At 47.5% G+C, this 23,613-nt stretch overlaps 1 protein-coding gene across 9 annotated transcripts in view; it reads left to right on the forward strand.

Annotated features, from left to right (window-relative positions):
• Positions 1-22,876, forward strand: part of TTC12 (tetratricopeptide repeat domain 12) — a 308,494-nt gene extending 285,618 nt beyond the window's left edge. For 5 of the 9 annotated variants that reach the window (XM_068240768.1, XM_068240774.1, XM_068240770.1 and 2 more), the window contains 2 exons: positions 850-1,075; positions 22,535-22,876. In XM_068240768.1, coding sequence (XP_068096869.1) covers positions 850-1,075; positions 22,535-22,604 — 296 coding nt within the window. In that variant the 3' untranslated portion in view covers positions 22,605-22,876. Of the gene's footprint in view, positions 1-849; positions 1,076-2,407; positions 2,497-8,213; positions 8,282-22,534 lie in introns of those variants that run through there. The other 4 variants (XR_011022127.1, XM_068240772.1, XR_011022128.1 and 1 more) reach the window with 4 other exon arrangements.
• Positions 22,877-23,613: the final 737 nt, after the last annotated feature.

The following is a 23,613-nucleotide window of genomic DNA, read 5'->3' on the forward strand; positions in this document are numbered from 1 at the left end:
ACAGTCCATCAGTAGCAGTGTGACCAGATGTAAGGGGCATGTGCAATAACAGTCCATCAGTAGCAGTGTGACCAGATGCAAGGGGCATGTGCAATAACAGTCCATCAGCAGCAGTGTGACACAGACGTAAGAGGCGAGTGCAATAACAATAACAGTCCATCAGCCGCAGTGTGACCCAGATGTAAGGGGCATGTGCAATAACAGTCCATCAGCAGCAGTGTGACACAGATGCAAGAGGCGGGTGCAATAACAGTCCATCAGCAGTGTGGCACAGATGCAGGAGGCGGGTGCAATAACAGACCATCAGCGGTGTGACACAGGTGTAAGGGGCATGATATATTTAACTTCCATTTTTATCGTAACAACCAATGATTTAGTTACTATGTATATATGTAACAGGAAAATCCCGAAATTAACAAGGTTGCCCAAACGTTTACATCCAACTATATGATGAGAAGAAAAGGGAAGGAGCACTCTTTATTTCCTCTCAGCTGCTTGGCTGTCATGCTAAACTTGTAGGCTGAGTAATGTCTCAGTCACATACCGGCAACAAGCATGCAGCCAGTGCAGTCAAGAGTGGCCTCAACACCTGATTTGCATACGGTTATTAATCAGTGTTTCAGAAAGCATTAGAGAAGGAGCACAATGGCCAAGCATGTAGGGGTTGGAATGGACATTAGCAATGGCACCTTCTGTATTTTTCCCACTTCAGAATTCCTATAATATAGCACAGGTTCACAGAGGATAGGCAACAACTGGGTGTTGTATAAGACAACAAAAAGGCATTCACTTTTCATATTTTTATTCTCAGTATTGTTTCTTATGTAGATCTTTTTGTTTTTCCCTTAGAATTCAGCACTTTGGTTGGTCTGTTGCACTCTAAGGATGAACTTGTGGCTGGGAATACAGCTCTTTGCCTTAGACATTGCTTTGATTTACCAGGAGCAGCTTCCTCCCTCCTCCAGTCTGATATCCTGAAGCTGCTGCTGATCCATGCTGGTGGAGATGCCAAGAGGTCTTCTGTACAGCAGAATGCAGCCATAGCATTGGCCAAACTTTGCACTGCAGAGCCAAGGTAATAACTGGTTGCTGTCTGCTAGATGAACCCACAGCTGCCATGAGCGTGCAGGTAGCAGCAGGACTTCCCAGCCACATTGATGCTGGGATTATGGTTTGCTTTAGTTTATACAATTTTTCCGATTAGTGAACAGAATTGCACAGCACAAAGATTAGAACGCCACATATAAAGAATAATATTAAAAAGAATTATGTGCAGTACCTCATGGCAACTGATGAATACACAATTTGGTGAAATGACACCAGAAACTGGCATAAATTAGACCAGAAACCGGCATTTTCTTTTTGTTCAGTTTAGTAGGTACAACAATGAGGAATTTCCTGTTGTGGTCTCTGCTTACTGTGAACTGCACCTAAGGAGGTTTAGGGCCTCTGACTGAGGAAGAGGGCAGGGAGCCTGCTATCAAGTCTGGAGCAGTTGAAAAGGTTGTATGTCCTTTTGAAAAGGGTCGCCTAATAAAATTATCTGTAGCCACAGTCTGCATAGCGGGTGGCCCTGATGACTGCTTTTTTTACCGGGCACCCTTTTCAGCAGGAGGCCAGTAGGCATAGGTAGGGTGGGAGGATTGGTTGCAGTGGGATTAAAATTAGGCATCACCAGGGTGGGTTAAGGTTAGGTACACCACCAGGGAGGAAGGGGGGAGAGGGGTTAAGGTGAGGCACCACCAGGGGGAGTTAAGGTTGGGCACCTCCAAAAGTGGGAGGGGGATTAAGGTTAGGCACCACCAGGAATGGGAGGGTAAGGTTAGGCATCACCAAGGGGTGGTTTTAGGGTTAGGCATCGGTAGAGGGAGGGTTCTGTGTCAGAGAAGCGTTCGGTATGGTCATAGTAAAATATGGGTAAGTATTAATGATATTTTTACTAAATGAATTAAGTAGTGGAATATTGTTAATTGTACTGATATTTCCTGTGTCCTTTTCAATTGGTGCCTTCATTAAATGTACGCTTCAAGTCTATCTTTCCAGCAACAGCACCCACGATAAGGGTGAGAAACCCAGATTGACAACTGTCTACATGATTTGTAGCAAAAATTTGCAACTCTCACTTGTGTAATACCACATTCTAGTGACGGTTGCTAAATGGTTACTTAGTAGTCATGTAAATGCACCTGTGTCCTGCAATAGTAGTAAATATTTTCATAACTTATATTGGATGTCCTGATATTTATTTTTGTTTCTGCGAAAAGTATTCACTGCAGGCCTTGCATTCTTCTGCAAAGGCACAACTGTTGTTTCTCTAACGTTTCAACAATCCACACAATAATCTGATTTGAACCATGTGGGAGTGCCAAACTTTTGACTACTAATATACAACTTTTATTAAATCCAGCTCAGGTTTACTGAATCGCAATTCTCCACTGCCATCTAACTCTTAAAAACCAGGGACCGTGTTCCTCTATTTTATGGAACATAGCAAAGGTAAGACCAAGTACAAGAAAGTTTAATTCAGGGTTGCCTTAATATGCTGCTGATATAATGCTTATCATAAAACAGAAAGAATGTCAGATTAAATGTGTTTGGTGAGTAATTAATTCACATCAGGGCCTTTTTGATGTTGTAAGCACACATTTCAAAGTCTTAGAAAGGTTTTTGTAGCAATAAAGGGAAATTGACTGTGAAACTGATTTAGCATAAAACTCTTTTTCCATAAAGAAGTAAAGGACACCTGAACTGACAATAGCCAAAATTCACTAAGCTTATTTCTTATCTTTAATAACAATTCTGTGCTGTTTTTACTGTTATTGTCATGACGTTAAAGCATGCGGTATTCATTCAGCAATTTACCTCAGGCAAACTTTAAAATAAGGATTCTGTCTTTAAGTTAAGGAGTGATTTCTAAAGTTAATGCTTCAATCCTTAAAATAAGGACAGAACTCTAAAGTTAAAGACAGGATACTAATTTACAGAGAGGAATGCATGTGTAAAGTGTGTGAGGAATTATCACCTTGCCTAAGCTATCGTTTAGTTAAGTGTTACTGGAGACTGCAATAAAAAATGAAGCATTCTAAACTGTCTGCTTTATTTTTTACTAGCTCATGCAGAAGGGAACTCTGTATACAGAAATATATACAATGGCTTGCAAAAGTATTCGGCCCCCTTGAAGTTTTCCACATTTTTTCACATTACTGCCAGAAACATGAATCCATTTTATTGGAATTCCACGTGAAAGACCAATACAAAGTGGTGTATACGTGAGAAGTGGAACAAAAATCATACATGATTCCAAACATTTTTTACAAATAAATAACTGCAAAGTGGGGTGTGCGTAATTATTCAGCCCCCTTTGGTCTGAGTGCAGTCAGTTGCCCATAGACATTGCCTGATGAGTGCTAATGACTAAGTAGAGTGCACCTGTGTGTAATCTAATGTCAGTACAAATACAGTTTGTAACGAATGGGTGTCAGCACACAGAGAGAATCTGATTATTGGTGATCTGCAGTATCGCCAATAATACAGATGTCACCTGATTATTGATGATCTGCAGAATCACCAATAATACAAGTGCGACTAACCTCCGGACACCTAACACAGTAAAATAAACAATAGCAACAGCAATAATATTGCAAGATTGTGGAAATGTCCACCACACTGCGATTCCTCAGAGGTGTGGTTACCTCTGAGTGGGAACTCAGTGTGTGAGATCCTCAGTCCAGGCAAAGAGAGGAATCTCGGCCTCTAGCAGTAATCGTCTGCTAGGGTAGGCGTCTCGGAGAGGCAAGCCTCAGAGATAGCCCTACAGTGGGAGACGTTCCACTGAAGGGAGAAAGGTCAGGCGAGCAAAAGGTTCGGCAACAGAGAAGGCGGCAACAGTACAGAAACAGAAGGCTGATTCAGAGTCGTTTAAACAGGCAGGGTCGGCAACTTGAATCAGATAGGCAGAAGTACAAGAGCGTTTAGAGTAAAGACTAGTCAGGGATAGCCAGAGTCAAAACACAGGTAAATATACAATACAATCCTAATCTAAGGTGTGACGTCCTTGGTGACAACACCTGGGAAACTGAGCTAAGGTCTGAGCGCTAACACAATGTGTATTCACAACAGCAGACAGTGAGCAAATGACATCTCTGGGCTTAAATGCAGAAGCCCTGTTCCACCAGCCTGCCCAGGGGGCTGGAACTGAATTCAGCATGTGATTGGCTGGCTGAGGTCAGCTGATCGCCGGATCAGCTGACCCGTCTTCTTAGGAGATAAATGTTCTGCCGCCTCGCGCACGTGCGCATGACCCTCTGCCTCTGAACATCAGAGAGGCCAGGTCCCCGGTCAGCGCACGCCCGCGCACCGAAGTCCGACAGCAGGATTGCGGGACCCGCCGCCGTGTTGTCAGCCGCGGCGGTGACTGCCCTGCTCTGCGCCGGCGGCTCAGTATGAGAGTCGGAAACCGCCGGCTGGGAAGCGGAGGCCGTCGCCATGCTGCCCTGCGCGGCGGCTCTGCTATTCCTCACACAGTTGCTCTGTGACGGCCTCGGAGGTTGTCTAAGAGAATATTGGGAGCAATAACACCATGAAGTTCAAAGAACACACCAGACAGGTCAGGGATAAAGCTATTGAGAAATTTAAAGCAGGTTTAGGCTACAAAAAGATTTCCAAAGCCTTGAATATCCCACAGAGCACTGTTCAAGCCATCATTCAGAAATGGAACGAGTATGGCACAACTGTAAACCTACCAAGACAAGGCCGTCCACCTAAGCTCACAGGCCAAACAAGGAGAGCGCTGATCAGAAATGCAGTCAAGAGGCCCATGGTGACTCTGGACGAGCTGCTGAGATCTACAGCTCAGGTGGGGGAATCTGTCCATAGGACAACTATTAGTCGTGCACTGCACAAAGTTGGCCTTTATGGAAGAGTGGCAAGAAGAAAGCCATTGTTAACAGAAAAGCATAAGAAGTCCTGTTTGCAGTTTGCCACAAGCCATCTGGGGGACACAGTAAACATGTGGAAGAATGTGCTCTGGTCAGATGAGACCAAAATGTAACTTTTTGGCCAAAATGCAAAACGCTATGTGTAGCGGAAAACTAACACTAGTGATGGGCGAACAGTGTACGCCACTGTTCGGGTTCGCCCGGATTTTGGGCTGTTCGAGTTCGGTTCGGGCTCCGCCAGACACCTCGTGGTGTTCGACCATGCGTTCGGCCATGTGGCCGAACTTATGTTCGGCCTGACAGCGCATGGCCGAACGTTCCCCGAATGTTCGGCTCGCGCTGTGATTGGCCGAACGGGTCACGTGGTTCGGGCTCGAACACGCGGCTCGCACTGCGATTGGCCGAGCGGGTCACGTGGTTCGGGTAAATAAATACCCGAACCGCGTCATTTCTCCGCCACTTGAAGTTGGGTTTAGCTTTGGGTAGGCAGGCAGGTTAGACTCTCTCACCAGCTAGGCTAGCCAGGGCCCCCCCAGCCTCCTAGTCATACTACTGTAGTGCCAGTCAGCGTGCTTGTACTGCTGGGATCAGTAGTACTTCCGCCACCAGTATATAGCATTGTCTATTTGCCACTGTACTGCCAGTCAGCGTGTACTGCTGGGATCAGTAGTACTTCCGTCCGTCACCAGTGTATAACATACTATATAGCATTGTCTTATTGCCACTGTACTGCCACAGTCAGCGTGTACTGCTGGGATCAGTAGTACTTCCGTCCGTCACCAGTATATACTATATAGCATTGTCTTATTGCCACTGTACTGCCACAGTCAGCGTGTACTGCTGGGATCAGTAGTACTTCCGTCCGTCACCAGTATATAGCATACTATATAGCATTGTCTTATTGCCACTGTATTGCCATAGTCAGCGTGTACTGCTGGGATCAGTAGTACTTCCGTCCGTCATCAGTATCTATATATATAATAGAGTAAGTGCCTTTAACCTTCAAACAAGAAGAAGAAGTAGTGCCCTGCCCCCAGGGCCGGTCCAAGCAAGAAGAAGGGGCCGGTCCAAGCAAGAAGAAGAAGTAGTGTCATATCAAACCAAGGGCAAAGAGGGATAATTTGCATATTCAGTAGCAGTGCATTGTGGGTAACCACAAATGTTCACTTATAGCTGAATTATTGCAGATTTGCATCTGTTTTAACCTCCCTGCCGTTATAAAAAATTGCTGCGCACGGCAGGGAGGGTGTTTTTTGGCATTTTTTTTTTTTTTTTAGCATGTAGCTAGCCTAGCGCTAGCTACATGCTTCCCCCCTCCCTGCGGCGTCCCCCCGAATGCGCCGATCGCCGCCGGCGCATATACCCATCCGGAAATCCCGTTCTGAACGGGATTTCCAGGAGGGCTTCCCCCGTCGCCATGGCGACGGGCGCGATGACGTCATCGACGTCGTGACGTCAGAGGGAGTCCCGAACCACCCCTCGACGCTGCCTGGCACTGATTGGCCAGGCAGCGCACGGGTCTCGGGGGGCACCCTCTGATGCGGTGGGTTGCGGCGAATCGGCACGGAGCGGCAGCGATCGTAAGTTACACGCAGCTAGCAAAGTGCTAGCTGCGTGTAACAAAAAAAAATTATGCAAATCGGCCCAGCAGGGCCTGAGGAATCCTCCGCGGCAGTTTACCCCGAGCTGAGCTCGGGATAACCGGCAGGGAGGTTAAGAAGGAAAATTACACCAAGCTTTGCTTTTTTTTAGTAGGGGGGCTTTTTGGTCTCTTTTATCCTCCTATACATTCTTAGTAGTTTGGGTCACCCTGAGCTGCTTGGTTACTCTGTTGTACTGGTCCAAGCCCTATCTCATACAGCCATATCAATCCTTGCTATGTACTGATGAGGACCAAATGTCTGAAATAGGCTGTCACATGTGGATTTGATATGACTGTGTAAAACTTAAAGCTATAGGCTTGCTTAACTTACCAAGGGTGAAAAGGAATAATTTGCATATTTAGTAGCAGTGCATTGTGGGTATTCACAAATGTTCACTTAGGCCTGGTGCACACCAAAAACCGCTAGCAGATCTGCAAAATGCTAGCAGATTTTGAAACGCTTTTTCTTCTTTTTCTGTAGCGTTTCAGCTAGCATTTTGCGGTTTTGTGTAGCGGTTTTGGTGTAGTAGATTTCATATATTGTTACAGTAAAGCTGTTACTGAACAGCTTCTGTAACAAAAACGCCGGCAAAACCGCTCTGAACAGGCGTTTTTCAGAGCGGTTTGCGTTTTTCCTATACCTAACATTGAGGCAGAAACGCATCCGCAATCCAAAAAATGCCTCACCCGGGAATATGCGTTTCTGCAAAACGCCTCGCGCTCTGGTGTGCACCAGCCCATTGAAATACATTACCCAAGTGTATGCGCAGCCGCAAGCGGATCGCAAAATGCACCCAAACCGCTCTGGTTTGCACTAGGCCTTATAGCTGAATTATTGCAGATTTTCTTCTGTTTTAAGAAGGCAAATTACACCAAGCTTTGATTTTTTTAGTAAAAGGTCTTTTTGGTCCCTTTTATACACCTATACATTCCGAGTGGTTTGGGTCACCCTGAGCTGCTTGGTTACTCTGTTGTACTGGACCAAGCCCTATCTCATACAGCCATATCAATCCTTGCCATGTACTGATGAGGACCAAAAGTCTGAAACAGGCTGTCACATGTGGGTTTGATATGGCTGTCTAAAATTTAAAGCTATAGGCTTGCTATACACCAGTGGTTCTGGATGCTTGCTTGGCTTACTAAGGGTTAAAAGGAATTATTTGCATATTTAGTAGCAGTGCATTGTGGGTAACCACAAATGTTCACTTATAGCTGAATTATTACATATTTCCTTCTGTTTTAGGAAGGCAAATTACACCAAGCTTTGCTTTTTTTTAGTAGGAGGTCTTTTTGGTCCCTTTTATCCCCCTATACATTCCAAGTGGTTTGGGTCACCCTGAGCTGCTTGGTTAGTCTGTTGTACTGCTCCAAGCCCTATCTCATACAGCCGTATCAATCCCTGCCATGTACTGATGAGGGCCAAAAGTCTGAAACAGGCTGTCTACATGTGGTTTTGATATGACTGTGTAAAATTTAAAGCTATATGCTTGCTATATACCAGCGGCTCTGGATGCTTGCTTGGCTTACCAAGGGGGAAAAGGGGTAATTTGCATATTTAGTAGCAGTTCATTGTGGCTAACCACAAATGTTCACTTATAGCTGAATTATTGCAGATTTCCTTCTGTTTTAAAAAGGCAAATTACACCAATACAGTGTGCGGCATTGCAGGAAGTGACGACAGTGGAACGCACGATGGAACACGGTGAGTCATCCCCACCCGCTGCCTCTTACTAATAGTGGCGGCTGCTACTGTGCTTAAGCAGGAGGGGGAGTGCACTTGGGGGACCCAGGTGAGGTGGGGGGGGGGGTTCCTGCTAAGCTTAAGCTGGAGGGGGAGTGCACATGGGGACCCAGGTGAGGGGGGGGGAGTTCCTGCTGAGCTTAAGCTGGAGGTAAAGCACACATGGGGGACCCCGCCGCTGTGCCCAATACCCCCTTACTGCCCTCTACCCTCTTATGCGGCGTATGCTACACTGCGGGTCGGCTAGTATACTATATAGCATTGTCTTATTGCCACTGTACTGCCACAGTCAGCGTGTAGTGCTGGGATCAGTAGTACTTCCGTCCGTCACCAGTATATAGCATACTATATAGCATTGTCTTATTGCCACTGTACTGCCACAGTCAGCGTGTACTGCTGGGATCAGTAGTACTTCCGTCCGTCACCAGTATATAGCATACTATATAGCATTGTCTTATTGCCACTGTATTGCCATAGTCAGCGTGTACTGCTGGGATCAGTAGTACTTCCGTCCGTCACCAGTATATAGCATACTATATAGCATTGTCTTATTGCCACTGTACTGCCACAGTCAGCGTATACTGCTGGGATCAGTAGTACTTCCGTCCGTCACCAGTATATAGCATACTATATAGCATTGTCTTATTGCCACTGTATTGCCATAGTCAGCGTGTACTGCTGGGATCAGTAGTACTTCCGTCCGTCACCAGTATATAGCATACTATATAGCATTGTCTTATTGCCACTGTATTGCCACAGTCAGCGTGTACTGCTGGGATCAGTAGTACTTCCGTCCGTCACCAGTATATAGCATACTATATAGCATTGTCTTATTGCCACTGTATTGCCACAGTCAGCGTGTACTGCTGGGATCAGTGCAACCATAATGAAGAAATCCAGTGAAAGAGGGAGGGGCAAGGGAAGAGGTGTTTCCCCTGACGGTTCACGTAGAGGCCGCAGTGGAGCACCTAAGAAAACCCACTCAATACCACCCATGTGTGCCAGACAGACAACCCTCACTAATCCACAAGAGCAGGACCGGATAGTGAATTGGTTGACCTCTCAAGCATCCAGCAGCGGGTTAAGCAGCAGCAGCACCAGCACATCCTTGTCACGCACGAGGTCCTCTGCCAGTTACAAGGAGCCAGTGGGCACAAAGGTGACACAACCAGCAGCTACACCATGCACACAATGGCCAAATAACCAGTCCGAACAATTATTTCCGGACACAATGGGCTCTTCGGAGGAGCTATTCCTACTCCTACCCCCACAAACAATGGAACAGCCAGAAATGTTGTGCCCATATTCACAACCATTGTGTGAGGAAACTGCACCACTCATTGAAATGCAAGGCGAGGACGAAGACACCCAAATCCCTGAGCAATGTGCGCAGGAATTGGAATTGCAGGAGGTCCACCAAGAACATCTTGAAGATATGGGAGTGAGGTGCGCAGAGGGTGTTCTGGGGAGCTCTAGTCCACTGCACACAGACACAGTCACAGTCACAGATGAGGAGATGGAAGAGGAGGTTTTGGACGATGTGGACACAGACCCGGATTATCGAGTAGAACCTCGCCGCCGGGATAGCAGCAGTACAGATGAGTCTGCTGCAGAACCCACTGCTGCAAGAGTTCGCCGTGTGCCACAAAGTAGGCGGGATATTTTGGCCACAACAGGCGTAGCCGTAGAAGTGAGACGCCAAAGAGGCACGAAGCAAACTCGCCAGCAAAGCAGGAGCTCAAAAGTCTGGGCTTTCTTTGAAGACTGCAGGGTGGATGTTACCATGGTGATTTGCAAGGTGTGCAGGACCCGACTGAGCAAGGGGGAAAAATGTCAACAACCTCTCCACCACCAGCATGCGCCGCCACATTGTAGCCAAACATAGCACTCTGTGGTCAAACACGCAAGGCCAGGGTAGCGGCTCGCTTCCAGCCCTCAGCAACACTGCCTCCGTTGTCACCAGACCCTCCTCCGCAGCAGCCCAGCCATTACGTGGTGCACAAACATCCGTAGTAGACGACGATGTCAGTTTCCGCAACAGTCCTCTTGATGTTTTCGAGTCTTCAACCACCATGACAACAACAACCAACTGTCCTTCAGTGTGCGATCCTACGGTTCAGTTGTCTGTCCCGGAGATGTTTGAGCGCAAGAGAAAATTGCCAGCAAATGACCCCCAGGCCGTGGCACTAACAGCCAGCATAGCCAAGTTTGTGGCCTGCGAAATGCTGCCATATCGCGTGGTGGAGACAAACAGCTTCAAGCACATGATGGCGCTTGCCATCCCACGTTACGTGGTTCCCAGCCGATACTATTTTGCACGGTCTGCAGTGCCAGCGTTACATGAGCACGTGGTTAGCAAAATAACCAGAAGCTTGAAAAATGCCGTTGCCTGCACGGTTCACTTTACCACAGACACCTGGACGAGTGCCTTTGGCCAGGGTCGATACATCTCCCTGACGGCGCACTGGGTGAACCTTGTGGAGCCTGGCAGTGACTCCTCCTCACCGGCTACGGCGCGGGTGTTGCCCACGCCGCAAACTGCTGGACCGACGTCCCTCAGAGGCACCAATCTCGACTCTGACTCCTTCTCCTCCAACGCCTCTCAAAGCTGTACCTCATCCGGCATCGGTAACCCAGCAATAGGGTCGTCGTGGAAGCAGTGCAGCACAGCTGTTGCCATGCGTCAGCAAGCCTTACTGAAGCTGATCTGCCTTGGAGATAAGTAGCACACAGGTGAAGAAATTTGGAAGGGAATCAAGGAACAGACCGATTTGTGGCTGGCACCGCTGGACCTGAAACCAGGCATGGTTGTTTGTGACAATGGGAGCAATCTCATTCGCGCTTTAAAGTTGGCTAAGCTGAGACACATCCCTTGCCTGGCACACGTTATGAACCTAGTTGTTCAACGGTTCCTGAGGACATACCCAGGCATGGCAGATCTTCTGCTGAAGGTGCGACGAGTGGCCAAATATTTCCGAAAGTCCAGTACCGCTTCGGAGGGACTCACCAAGATGCAGGAGCGGTTCAATCTACCGAACCATCGCTTGGTGTGTGACGTACCCACGCGCTGGAATTCAACGCTGCACATGCTAGCACCCTTTTGCGAGCAGAAGAGTGCAGTGGTCCAGTACATGACGGCGCAGTACCGAGGCGCATCCGGGCAGCTACCAAGCTTCTGTGGATCTGATTGGGCCACCATGTTGGACCTCTGCCAAGTCCTCCAATATTTTGAGCAATCCACGTTGCTTGTGAGCGGTGAAAACTCTTCAGTCAGCATTACGATACCACTGCTGTGTTTACTGAAGAGATCAATGTTGCAGATCAAGGAAGCTGCAGTCAGGATGCAAGTGGGGGAATGTCAAGAGGACAACGATCAGCGTGATGATGATACCAACATCAGACAATCTGCCTCAGGAAACGCTGGTCCTCCCAGCTATGTTGAAGAAGAGGACGAGGAACAGCTGGAGTTGGAGCAGGACTTGGATGCCCCCACTGCCGAGTGACAGAGCGGTGCACGTTGGACTTCCACGATTCTGCGGGAATGGACAGCAGAAGAAGACGAGGAAGAAGGTGGGCGACGGCGTGATGCTGGTGATGATGATAAGGGTGCGTCAAGCTCAGAAGAACATGATGAGGATTCTGTTAGGACTGTGGCAGACATGGCTCAATTCATGCTAGACTGCATTGAACGCGACCCGCGCGTTGTTCGAATTCTGGACAACGTGGATTACTGGGTTTATACCCTTCTGGATCCACGGTACAAAGACAATGTTCAAAAACTCATTGGAGAAAGTGTCAGACAGGTCAAAATTGAAGAATACCAGCAGGCCCTTGTGGAGACATTAGAGAGGAGATTGACATCCTCCTCCTCCTCTAGCCAGTTCCATGCCAACAGACTGACTTCCGCTAACCCAGGACGAGGAGGGGAACAAAGAACGCAAGCTGCAGGTAATGCCCACAAGGGAATGGTATCGGCAGTGTCCTTGGAGTGGCAAAATTTTATGACACCCATGCAGCAGCCCACAGAACAGCAATCGCCCAGTTCCACCTCCAACACCGATCGTCTGCAGAAGATGGTCAAGGACTACATGTCAGATGGCGTAGCCGTGTTGAACAATCCATCTGCACCCTTCAATTATTGGGTCTCTAAGCTACACATCTGGCACGAACTGGCAATGTACGCAATAGAGGTGCTGGCTTGTCCTGCAGCCAGCGTTATGTCCGAACGCTGTTTCAGTGCTGCCGGAGGCATCATTACAGATCGGCGTATCCGCCTCTCCACAGCAAATGCAGACCGGCTGACACAAATTAAAATGAATCAATCGTGGATTGGAAACGAATACGCAACACTCCCCGAGTCCGACCCCGACCAAGGACCATGAACATCTGTGATGGCTTAGCGTTGCCACTTTCCGTAATATCCCATTTCTATTTATTAATCACTGCATGGCGACAAAACTCATTGCTTTGCTTTGAAAATAATACAAGATTGTTGTTACCTGTGCCAAAAAAAACCTGACATTTTCCGCATTTAAAAGACAATTTCCCTTTGAAACTTTAAAATCGTTTTTCTCAAAAACTATAAGGTCCTTTCGGAAAAAAATAGTTTCCTCTTATACCCACCCCCCTGTCCACATACCCTGAAAATTTGGTCTATGTTACATGTAAGGAGGCTTTGCAAAGCAGGAAAGTTCGGGTCCCCATTAACTTCCATTATGTTCGGTGTTCGGCACGAATGTACCGAACATCGGGACACCGTTCGGCCGAACGTTCTCAAACCCGAACATCTGGATGTTCGCCCATCACTAACTAACACTGCACATCACTCCCACACACCATCCCCACTGTCAAATATGGTGGTGGCAGCATCATGCTCTGGGGGTGCTTCTCTTCAGCAAGGACAGGGAAGCCGGTCAGAGTTGATGGGAAGATGGATGGAGCCAAATACAGGGCAATCTTGAAAGAAACCACTACACAGAGAATTGAATGTGTGCATTAAACACCAAGTGAACACCTGACAAAACTGGCTCACTTGGTGTTTAATGCACACATTCAATTATTTGTGTAGTGGTTAATCTTGAAAGAAAACCTCTTGTAGTCTGCAAAAGACTTGAGACTGGGGAGGAGGTTCACCTTCCCACAGGACAACGACCCTAAACATAAAGCCAGGGCAACAATGGAATGGTTTAAAACAAAACATATTGAAAATATTCACATGTCCATAGACAATATACATCTAGGAGGAATTAGGCTGTGGCCACAACAAATAGTGCAACATACACCCTAGCTCAATAAAATGTGGTGCTTGCCAATGCCAGAAAACAAAAAACAATATAACATGATGTGGCACCATATATGAATAAATTGTTAAAGTCGAACCCATGGGTTCCTCCTAGATGTATACTGTCTATGGACATGTGAATATTTTCGATTTTTCTTTGCCATATACTGCCTCATTTTTTCATACATTATTTTCATACATTTTTTCTGCTTGATGGGTCACCAATCTGAAGAAATTTTATGTGTCATGCCTTATGATTTTTTGATTTGTGTTGTACTTTTTCTCAACTCCTTCTAAACCTTCTCTCCTCTTTTTTGGGGATAGACATGTTTTTTCTTGTCGTGACGTGATCAGCGCTATTTTTCTTTTCTTCTTTTTCTTGGTGTTTTGTTCTTCATCTGCACACTTTTTCATTGGTATGCAGGTTCTAAAATTGATCTGAACCTGGTGTTGTGCATACCATAATTTTATCACCCTTGTCGGTTCCACCATTCTTTTTATCCTTGTTTTGGAAGTTTTTTCATGTCTGACTTAATTGGTGATTGTAATGAACCTTTTTATTGCTTGTTTCCTAGAACTCTGCCTGATGAAGGGCGTTTATACTAAAAAGCCCGAAACGAACATGTGTCGTTGCCTCTAAACGTATGCATGTAAAGGTTACAACTATTCATCAAGTCAAGCCAAACCATAATATTTGTCAGCTTCTCATATTAGTCTTTGTTATGCGATTGATTGTATGAAGATACATTTTTTCTCTATGAAGAACCGTTTTTAAGGTCTTTTTTCTGCAATATGTGTCAATAAAGTTTTTGATATTTTTTGTACTACACGATTGCACTTTAGTCTTTTTTAGACTTTTATTGTCACTCACTGTCTGTCACACGAGTTAGTTATCGACTACTGTATACACTACTGCTAGGGATTATAGTTAGTAGTAGTTGTGTTACCTACGTACTAGTTTACTTAATTTGTACTGCTAGTCTGTGAGTTTATTTAGTGCCTCAGGCTTCACTATCACTACTACTGTGTAATAGTTACTTCACAGGCCACTAGGCCAGGCCAGCATCTGTTGTGATCTGTGACTATCATCTGCCCGACCCTATTGATTGCGTCCGCGTGTGACAGACTTTTATTGTCACTGTCTGACTGTCACACAAGTTAGTTATCGACTACTACATTACTACTAGCGATTATAGTTAGTTGTTGCCTACGTACTAGTTTACTTAATTTGTACTGCTATAGTCTTTGAGTTTATTTAGTGCAGCAGGCTTCACTACTGTGTAATAGTTACTTCACAGGCCAGTGGCCACTAGGCCAGGCCAGCATCTGTTGTGATCTGTGACTGTCATCTGCCTGACTCTATTGATTGTGTTCGTGCGTAACAGACTTTTATTGTCACTGTCTGTTACACGAGTTAGTTATCGTCTACTACACTACTACTAGGGATTATAGTTAGCTGTTACCTAAGTACTAGTTTACTTAATTTGTACTGCTAGTCTGTGAGTTTATTTAGTGCTGCAGGCTTCACTACTAGTCTACTACTGTGTAATAGTTACTTCACAGACAAGTCGCCACTAGGCCAGGCCAGCATCTGTTGTGATCTGTGACTGTCATCTGCCCGACCCTATTGATTGCGTCCGTGTGTGACAGACTTTTATTGTCACTGTCTGACATTCACACGAGTTAGTTATGGACTACTACACTACTACTAGGGATTATAGTTAGTTGTTACCTACGTACTAGTTTACTTAATTTGTACTGCTAGTCTGTGAGTTTATTTAGTGCCACAGGCTTCACTACTGTGTAATAGTTACTTCACAGGCCAGGCCAGCATCTGTTGTGATCTGTGACTGTCATCTGCCTGACCCTATTGATTGCATCTGTGTGTGACAGACTTTTATTGTCACTGTCTGACTGTCACATGAGTTTGTTATCGACTACTGTAGACTACACTACTGTTAGTACTACTACTATTAAAAAAAAAAAAAAAACTCACCACCAGTCACCACCAACCCAGACTCTTTATTAAAGTTTACATCCTTTCCCGCCCTATATATATATATATATATTGTTTTGTTTTTCTTATTGTGTTTGTATATTATTGCACAATGACTGGCAGAGGTAGAGGGCGAGGCACCACCAGGAGAGGCAGCGCCATTGCTGCAGCCACTGGCAGCACCAGCAGGTCTGTGACTGGTCCGCCGCCAGCCACTGACCGCAGAGTTGTGGAGGAGGGAGCAGAGGCGCAACAGCAGCGTTTTGTGTCCATCTTTGAGACGGCTCGTTGCCCCTGGCCCATTGCGGAGATTCAGGCACAGGGTGTCGTGGTAATGATGGTGGAGCAGGAAGCCACCGTTTCCAGACAGACCTCCAGCACCAGCGAGACCAGTGCCACCACCACCACCACCACTCCAGTCCGCAGCAGGCCTCCACCACCGCTTGAGGTCACGTTCACCCCAGCGACCAGCCTGCCCTCACTGAGCTTGCTCTTCACCCCAGGGACCGCAAGCGTTTTGAGGGATGTTGTGGAACAGTTTGAGGAGGAGATGATGGGGCATGCGAGGAGAAGGAGTATAAGGTGGAGGAGTTTGTTGTTGGCACACAACAACCAAAATTTCATAAGGAGGAGGAGGGGCCTGATGTAGGGGATGTTGGGGCAGAGGAGTTGGTTGAGGGCTCAGAGGAGATGTTTGGGGATGATGATGATGAGGTGCTGGATCGTCCCTATGTGCCACCACCAGCACAGTTGGTTGAAGGCAGCTCATCATCGGAGGAGGAGGCGTCTCTGGCACAGAGATTCGGCAGCAGCATGGCTGCCAGCACAGGGCATGGAAGGCAGGAGCCACAGCCTGTTGCTTCAGCCGCTACCACCACCCGCACCAAAGCTCCTCCAAGCAAAGGGAAAAAAACAGCCCTCCAAAGACAAAAAACCTCCCCAGCCCTCAAGCTTGAAGGGCAAGTTGAAATCCCTAGTCTGGCGGTACTTCACTGTGTGTGTTGACGACAAGACCCGTGCCATTTGCCACAGTTGCGGTGCCAGCCTGCGCAGAGGTCTGAACAAGTTGGGTATCTCGTGCCTGCAGACCCACTTGGAGACCAAACATTTTCAGGACTACAGTGAGTTTCTGAAGCTGAAGGACAGTGGTGCAGGCAGTGGTCAGAGCCAGACAGACTTCAGCAGCACCATCCCACCCTCCTGCTCATCCAGCATCAGCATCAGAAGCACAGAAACTCACTGCTCTCCCCCGGGCAGCCAGTTCTCAGTGGCCTTATCTGCTCCCTCCACAGTCGCCTCCTCTTCCTCCCGTGCAGGCTAACGCCGCCAGACGACCCTGCTCTGCGAGTCCTTTCTCGGTGTGACCAAGGTTCTGCCTCCCACCAACAGGCGCATTCGGGTGCTGAACGGGTTGCTTGCCCGGGCCATGTGCTTCCAGCTCCTGCCATACTCCTTTGTGCAGGAAGGGAGTGACATGAGAACGCTCCTACAGTATGGGATCCCGGAGTGGCAAATCCCAAGCCGCTGCTACTTCTCCCACATGGCGATTCCAGCACTGCACCACTTTGCTATGGCAAACGTGGGCCGCTCGCTCGATCACACCGTGAGTGAGCGGATCCCCGTCACCACGGATTCATGGAGCAGCCGTTTTGGGACAGACCGCTACCTGTCCTTCACAGCCCACTGGGTCAGCCTGGTGGAATGCGCCAGCGAGGAAGCAGCAGGTCCATCCTTGGGCGCATCAGCGGCAACAGTTGTCCACTATGTGGTGCCACCACACGGGGTCAGGGGAGAAGCAGCTCCCGCCACCAAGCTACCCCGCCTCAACAGCAGCGTGAAGGCCCGCCATTGCCAAGCGCTGCTGGAGATGAGAAGCCTGGGAAAGAACAGTTTGATGGCAGCCAACGTGCTCCGCTGCCTGAGAGAGCAGGAGAAGACGTGGCTGACCCCCAGAGGCCTCAGAGTCGGATTGTTGGTGTCCGACAATGCGGCCAACCTGCTGGCTACCAGGGGATGGACAATCTGTTGGAAGCGGCTCGGAAAATTGTGCGCACTTTCCGCCGATCAGCCGCTGCTGCAGAAAACCTGGCCGACATTCAGCAGCTCGAGGGCCTGCCACCACACCGTCTTGTCATCGCTGTGCCAACTCACTGAAATTCCACCCTGGCAATGTTGGAGCGGCTGGTTGAGCAGAGGAGGGCTGTCAACTGCCACATCGTTGAGGGCACTATCGCCTGCACCACCAAACTCCAGCTCCTCTCCAACGCACAGTGGGGGCAGATGCAGCAGGTCTGCTTGGTGTTGGCTCCCTTCCTGCAGGGAACCAACCTGGTCAGCGAGGAATGGGCATCCCTCTGCCAGTGGGTGCCCTTTGTTTGTCTGCTGGACAGGGAACTTTGTGATCTGCTAGATGTGGGAGAGAAGGCCCTGATCCAGCTGGAACAGCAGCCAATTGCGCAGTCCACTTCTGCATAGGATTAGGAGTTGTTGGAGGAGGAGGAGTTGGAGGTCCTGGACGTTGCTGTTGAGCACACATGCTGCGGTGCCTGCGCACAGACCCCAGGGTTAAACAGATGCGGGCTTGGGAGGACGCCTGCATTAGCATGATCCTGGACCCATGGCTGAAGGGGAAGGTGGCTCAGTTCCTGCCTGCTGGAGACCCTGAGCAGTAAACAAGGGAGTTGCAGCACATACTTGTTCGGCGATTGGTGGAAGCCTTCCCCCAGCCTTCCACCCCCTTTGTACCTGTCCAGTCAGCACAGCAGCCGGTGCCTGCAGCCAGCAGCAGCATCAGGTGCTCAGACCTGCTGTCCTTGAAAAAGGCACTCTACATGATGGTAGAGCAGCCGAGATAGGAGGTGTGTGCAGCAGCATCCTCCTCTCAAAGTCAAAGCCAGCACTAAACCCAGGTGGTGGCCGACTACATGGGGTCCTTCAGTGGGCTTGACACCGGCGAGGAGCCTGTGGACCCCTTGGAGTACTGGGTCGAGCGCTTGCAGATGTGGAGCGAGCTGGCGCAGTACACCCTGGAAGTCCTGTCTTGCCACCCTTCCAGCGTGCTGTCCGAGAGGTGCTTCAGTGTGGCCGGTGGAGTGGTCACTAAGAAGCGATCTCGTCTGTCCCCAGAGTCCGTGGACAGTCTCACATTTTTGAAGATCAACCAGGCCTGGATTGAAGGCACGTTCCAGGCACCTGTTGTCGGCGAGAGGAGGACATGAGGTGCCTGGGAATTATTTTTCCACAACTTAAACCTTCAGTCCCCTGCTAATTTGGCCTGGTTTTTCTGTAGGTACCCTGGTACCACCGCTAGGTACCATGGCTCGTTACATTGCCTGCTGCCAAACGTCACTCCTCCTGCTGTTGCTGTATTTAACCTCCTGCTGTCTGTGTTCCCACCGCCAGTGTCCACAGAATTATGTGCTGCTGCCATGTGCCACTAGCTATTACACCACTACAATAGCTACATTTTGTTGCAAAAAGAAATTCTGATGTGTCTGGGTTGAAAACTGTGCTGTCCCAGTTGTGTATTGGACACAATGTGGGCTTCACAACTGCTGTCTGGAACCTCGTGCTGTTGGTGTTTATTTACAGCCGTGGTACCAACGCTAGGTGCCATGGCCCGTTACATTGCCTGCTGCCACACGTCACTCCTCCTCCTCCTCATGCTGCTGATGTATTTAACCTCCTGCTGTCTGTGTTCTCCCCGCCAGGGTCCACAGAATTAGGTGCTGCTGCCATGCGCCACTAGCTATTACGCCACTACAATAGCTACATTTTGTTGTAAAAAAATATATATTTCTGAGGTGTCTGGGTTGAAAACTGTACTGTCCCAGTTCTGTATTGGACACAATGTGGGCTTCACGACTGCTGTCTGGAACCTCCTGCTGTTGGTGTTTATTTAGAGCCATGGTACCAACGCTAGGTGCCATGACCCATTACATTGCCTGCTGCCAAACATCACTCCTCCTCCTCCTGCTGTATTTAACCTCCTGCTGTCTGTGTTCCCACCACCAGGGTCCACAGAATTATGCGCTGCTGCAATGCGCCACTAGCTATTTTATTACGCCACTACAATAGCTACATTTTGTTGTAAAAAAAAATAAATTCTGAGGTGTCTGGGTTGAAAACTGTGCTGTCCCAGTTGTGTATTGGACACAATGTGGGCTTCACGACTGCTGTCCGGAACCTGCTGCTGTATGGTGTTTATTATTACAGCCGTGGTACCAACGCTAGGTGCTATGGCCTGTTACATTGCCTGCTGCCACACGTCACTCCTCCTCCTGCTGCTGCATTTAACCTCCTGGTGTCTGTGTTCCCGCCGCCAGGGTCCACAGAATTATGCACTGCTTCCATGCGCCACTAGCTATTACGCCACAAATTTAGCTATGCTGTTGAAGAAAAATGTTTACAACAGTTGAGTTCTGTAAAGGAAAAAACATTACAGTTGGGTACAAGAGGAAGAATATGAACACAAAAAAAAGAAGGAGAAGGAGGAGAAGGAGGAGGAGGAGAAGGAGGAAGAGGAGAAGAAGGAGGAGGAGGAGAAGAAGGAGGAGGAGGAGGAGAAGAAGGAGAAGGAGAAGAAGAAGGAGAAGAAGAAGGAGAAGAAGAAGAAGAAGGAGGTGGAGGAGGAGGAGAAGGAGGAGAAGAAGAAGAAGATTTTTCATCATTTTTTTAATTACACCTATTTAATTAAATTAATTAAATAATTTTGAATCGAATTCTATGGTCGTGATCACACCTAAATCCAAATTTGACCCGGACCCGAATTCGAATGTTCTCGAATCGAATTTGGGTACATTCACGCATGACTGATGGCAGCCTCCGTATACCTTTCGCATCTGGTTCCCTTTAAAAATGTTGTCATGAAGATCCTATACCTAGTATACTTGGACAAGACACATGTCTGCATCACTCACAAGGGATAAGAGGTAGCTATACTATGATTCAGACTAATGGTATTCACACAGCCGGTATGTAGATTCATCAGTTGTACTTGGCTAGTCATTGGCAGATCCCATCTAGATAACTTACTATGGATGCCAACCCATGCATGGGCATAATTAATTATTTAATCATGTAAATGTTGTGCCACCGCACATAAAGCCATAGCTCACAAATATATAACAAAGCATTCATCTCCGTTTTTTAAGAAAGTTAGATACTCACTGATGGAGAGGGTCTGAATCCCGGTCCACCGATGTCCCCCTTGAAATCACATGCTTTTGCAGCTTCTGAAGCAATGATATTCAAGTGCTTTTGGAGATGGGCTGCTCCATACCGCACATGTGCCAGTGCACACTCATGCGTCCACAGTACGGACCTGCTTCTCTCATTGACACGTTTGCTTCAGAAGCCTTCTGAGGAACCTGAAGAAGTATACAACCAGTTGGTCATATAATTTCAACACGGGGACAGCAGTGGACTGAGGGCATGAAGAGAGGACTGGGAAGGATATGGGATCTAGACCCTTCCCTCTCCATAGTTAAAGGGATACTGTAGGGGGGTCAGGGTAAAATGAGTTGAAGTTACCCGGGGCTTCTAATGGTCCTGTGCAGACATCCTGTACCCACGCAACCACTCAGCGATGCTCCGGCCCCACCTCTGGTTCACTTCTGGAATTTCAGACTTCAAAGTCTGAAAACCACTACGCCTGCATTGCCATTTCCTCGTTAACCCTGATGTCACCAGGAGCGCACGGCGCAGGCACAGACCATACTGGGCCTGCGCAGTACACTCCTGGTGCCATCAGCAGGAGTGAGGACACGGCAATGCAGGCGCAGTGGTTTTCAGACTTTAAAGTCTGAAATTCCAGGAGTGAACTGGAGGCGGGGTCGGAGCATTAGGGAGTGGCTGCGCGTGCACAGGATGTCTGTGGGGGACCATTAGAAGCCCCGGGTAACTTCAATTCATTTCCCCCTGACCCCCCTACAGTGTCCCTTTAAGTATGTAACTATTTTCTTTAGCTGGCTTCAGTCTTACTTACCTGAACTCAGAACTTCCTCTCTGTTCTAAAAGATACGCAACAGCATAATAACCTTTAAAGGGATACTGTAGGGGGGGTCGGGGGAAAATGAGTTGAACTTACCCGGGGCTTCTAATGGTCCCCCGCAGACATCCTGTGCCCAAGCAGCCACTCACCGATGCTCCGGCCCCGCCTACAGTTCACTTCTGGAATTTCAGACCTTAAAGTCTGAAAACCACTGCGCCTGCGTTGCCGTGTCCTCGCTCCCCCTGATGTCACCAGGAGCGTACGGCGCAGGCACAGACCATACTGGGCCTGCGCAGTACACTCCTGGTGACATCAGCGGGAGTGAGGACACAGCAAATCAGGCACAGTGGTTTTCAGACTTTAAAGTCTGAAATTCCAGAAGTGAACCAGAGGCGGGGCCGGAGCATCAGTGAGTGGCTGCATGGGCACAGGATGTCTGCGGGGGACCATTAGAAGCCCCGGGTAACTTCAACTCATTTTCCCACGACCCCCCTACAGTATCCCTTTAAAGAAAAAAATGTCTTTGTTACAGCTGATACAAATCCTAAAATAAATCTCCAGTGTTTCTACTTCCTGCTTTTATGGAAGCCTGTGCTTTCAAATGATCTAATCTGGCAGGCAGTCAGGTGACACAGGGGAGAGATCAAATTACAGCTTGTGATTAGACACATATGAGGGGGAATTAGACAGATTAGACAGGCTAATCTCTCTAAATAAATACAAGGTACATTTCTCTTTGTTTTCCTTCTGTCCTGTGCAAGAGTTCAGGTCCACTTTAAATTGTAATTTTTTTTATTTTTTATTTTACTATGGCTATAGTTTGTGTGCATAAGTTTAGAAAAGTTAGAACGTAATTTTAGCCTAGCTGCATTAGTTAGAAGCCGTGCAATCTGTTCACCAGACAGAAGCAGCCTCTGTGATGCTATTTATATTTTGTTTTCCTAGGTACATTCCGCAGCTTCGGGAACTTCATGGAATTGAGATCCTTAACTCCTGTATGAAATACATCAAATGACTGCATTCTCCACCAGATACCACAATAGTATTAATAAGCAGACTTTTTTTTACAGGGGCAAAGTTAGTGGAAAACTGCAAGAAAAGGAACATATTTCATCTTTGTAGCAGACTGTCTTTTCTTTGTCTGGTTATGTTATTTACAGGCTGTTAGTGCAGCTTGCTGGTGCGTTTTTCAAACAGACAGTTTGTGGATTTTCTTTATTGCTGTATGAGATAGAGATTTGTAAGCTTGCAAGGGAACATTCTCGCCAATAAAGAATACTTTTGTAAGCTGTGTTACTTTATTTCCTGGACTATTCCACCTTTGCAGTGTGCCAGTCGGCTACGGGTGCGTGGTGACAGTAAGCCAAAAAACAGCTATGTGAGAATGAATCTATACCAGTCAGATTCTCGGTGTTCTGAAGATGCCCAATCTAGGTTACACATCAATGCCGTCAGTATGTTGGTAAGCATCCATATAATGTAGCCACATGTTATATTAGGCACTGGATGTTGAAATATTGGTAATATGGCATTACTGATATTCTACCTACAGTATCTGCTTGTCTGATGCCTAACTTAAAACCTCGCCCACAGAAAACTTCTTCCTAAATGCCGTATCCTAACCACCCCTCCCAAAATAAACCTTTCTAAACACCTTACCAAAACCTGGTTTTCCTGTTAACTCTATCACCGAACATGAATCCAACCCTTAAAGAAAACCCGTGGCTTTAATGGAAGTAAAAGTTAGATACTTACCTCAGTAGACTTCCTACTTCCTCCTCCAGACCACTGCTTCTGGCTGGGATCCTGTGAAAGCTTGCAGCCATACTCACATACATTCTATGTAGTAAACAGAGGCGCCAGAAGAGTAAAAATTAACTAAAATTGTTGAAAATTGTTTGGAAGGCAGCGGTGGACTTACCTCCTTAAAGCAGACACATAAACTGTCAATTTCAAAATTACATACATTTATTAGATACTCCACAAAGTGTTGCAATGCGTTTCACGGGTATAATCCTGCTTCC

The sequence above is a fragment of the Hyperolius riggenbachi genome, chromosome 6 (genome assembly GCF_040937935.1).
Source record: "Hyperolius riggenbachi isolate aHypRig1 chromosome 6, aHypRig1.pri, whole genome shotgun sequence".
Taxonomy (NCBI): domain Eukaryota; kingdom Metazoa; phylum Chordata; class Amphibia; order Anura; family Hyperoliidae; genus Hyperolius; species Hyperolius riggenbachi.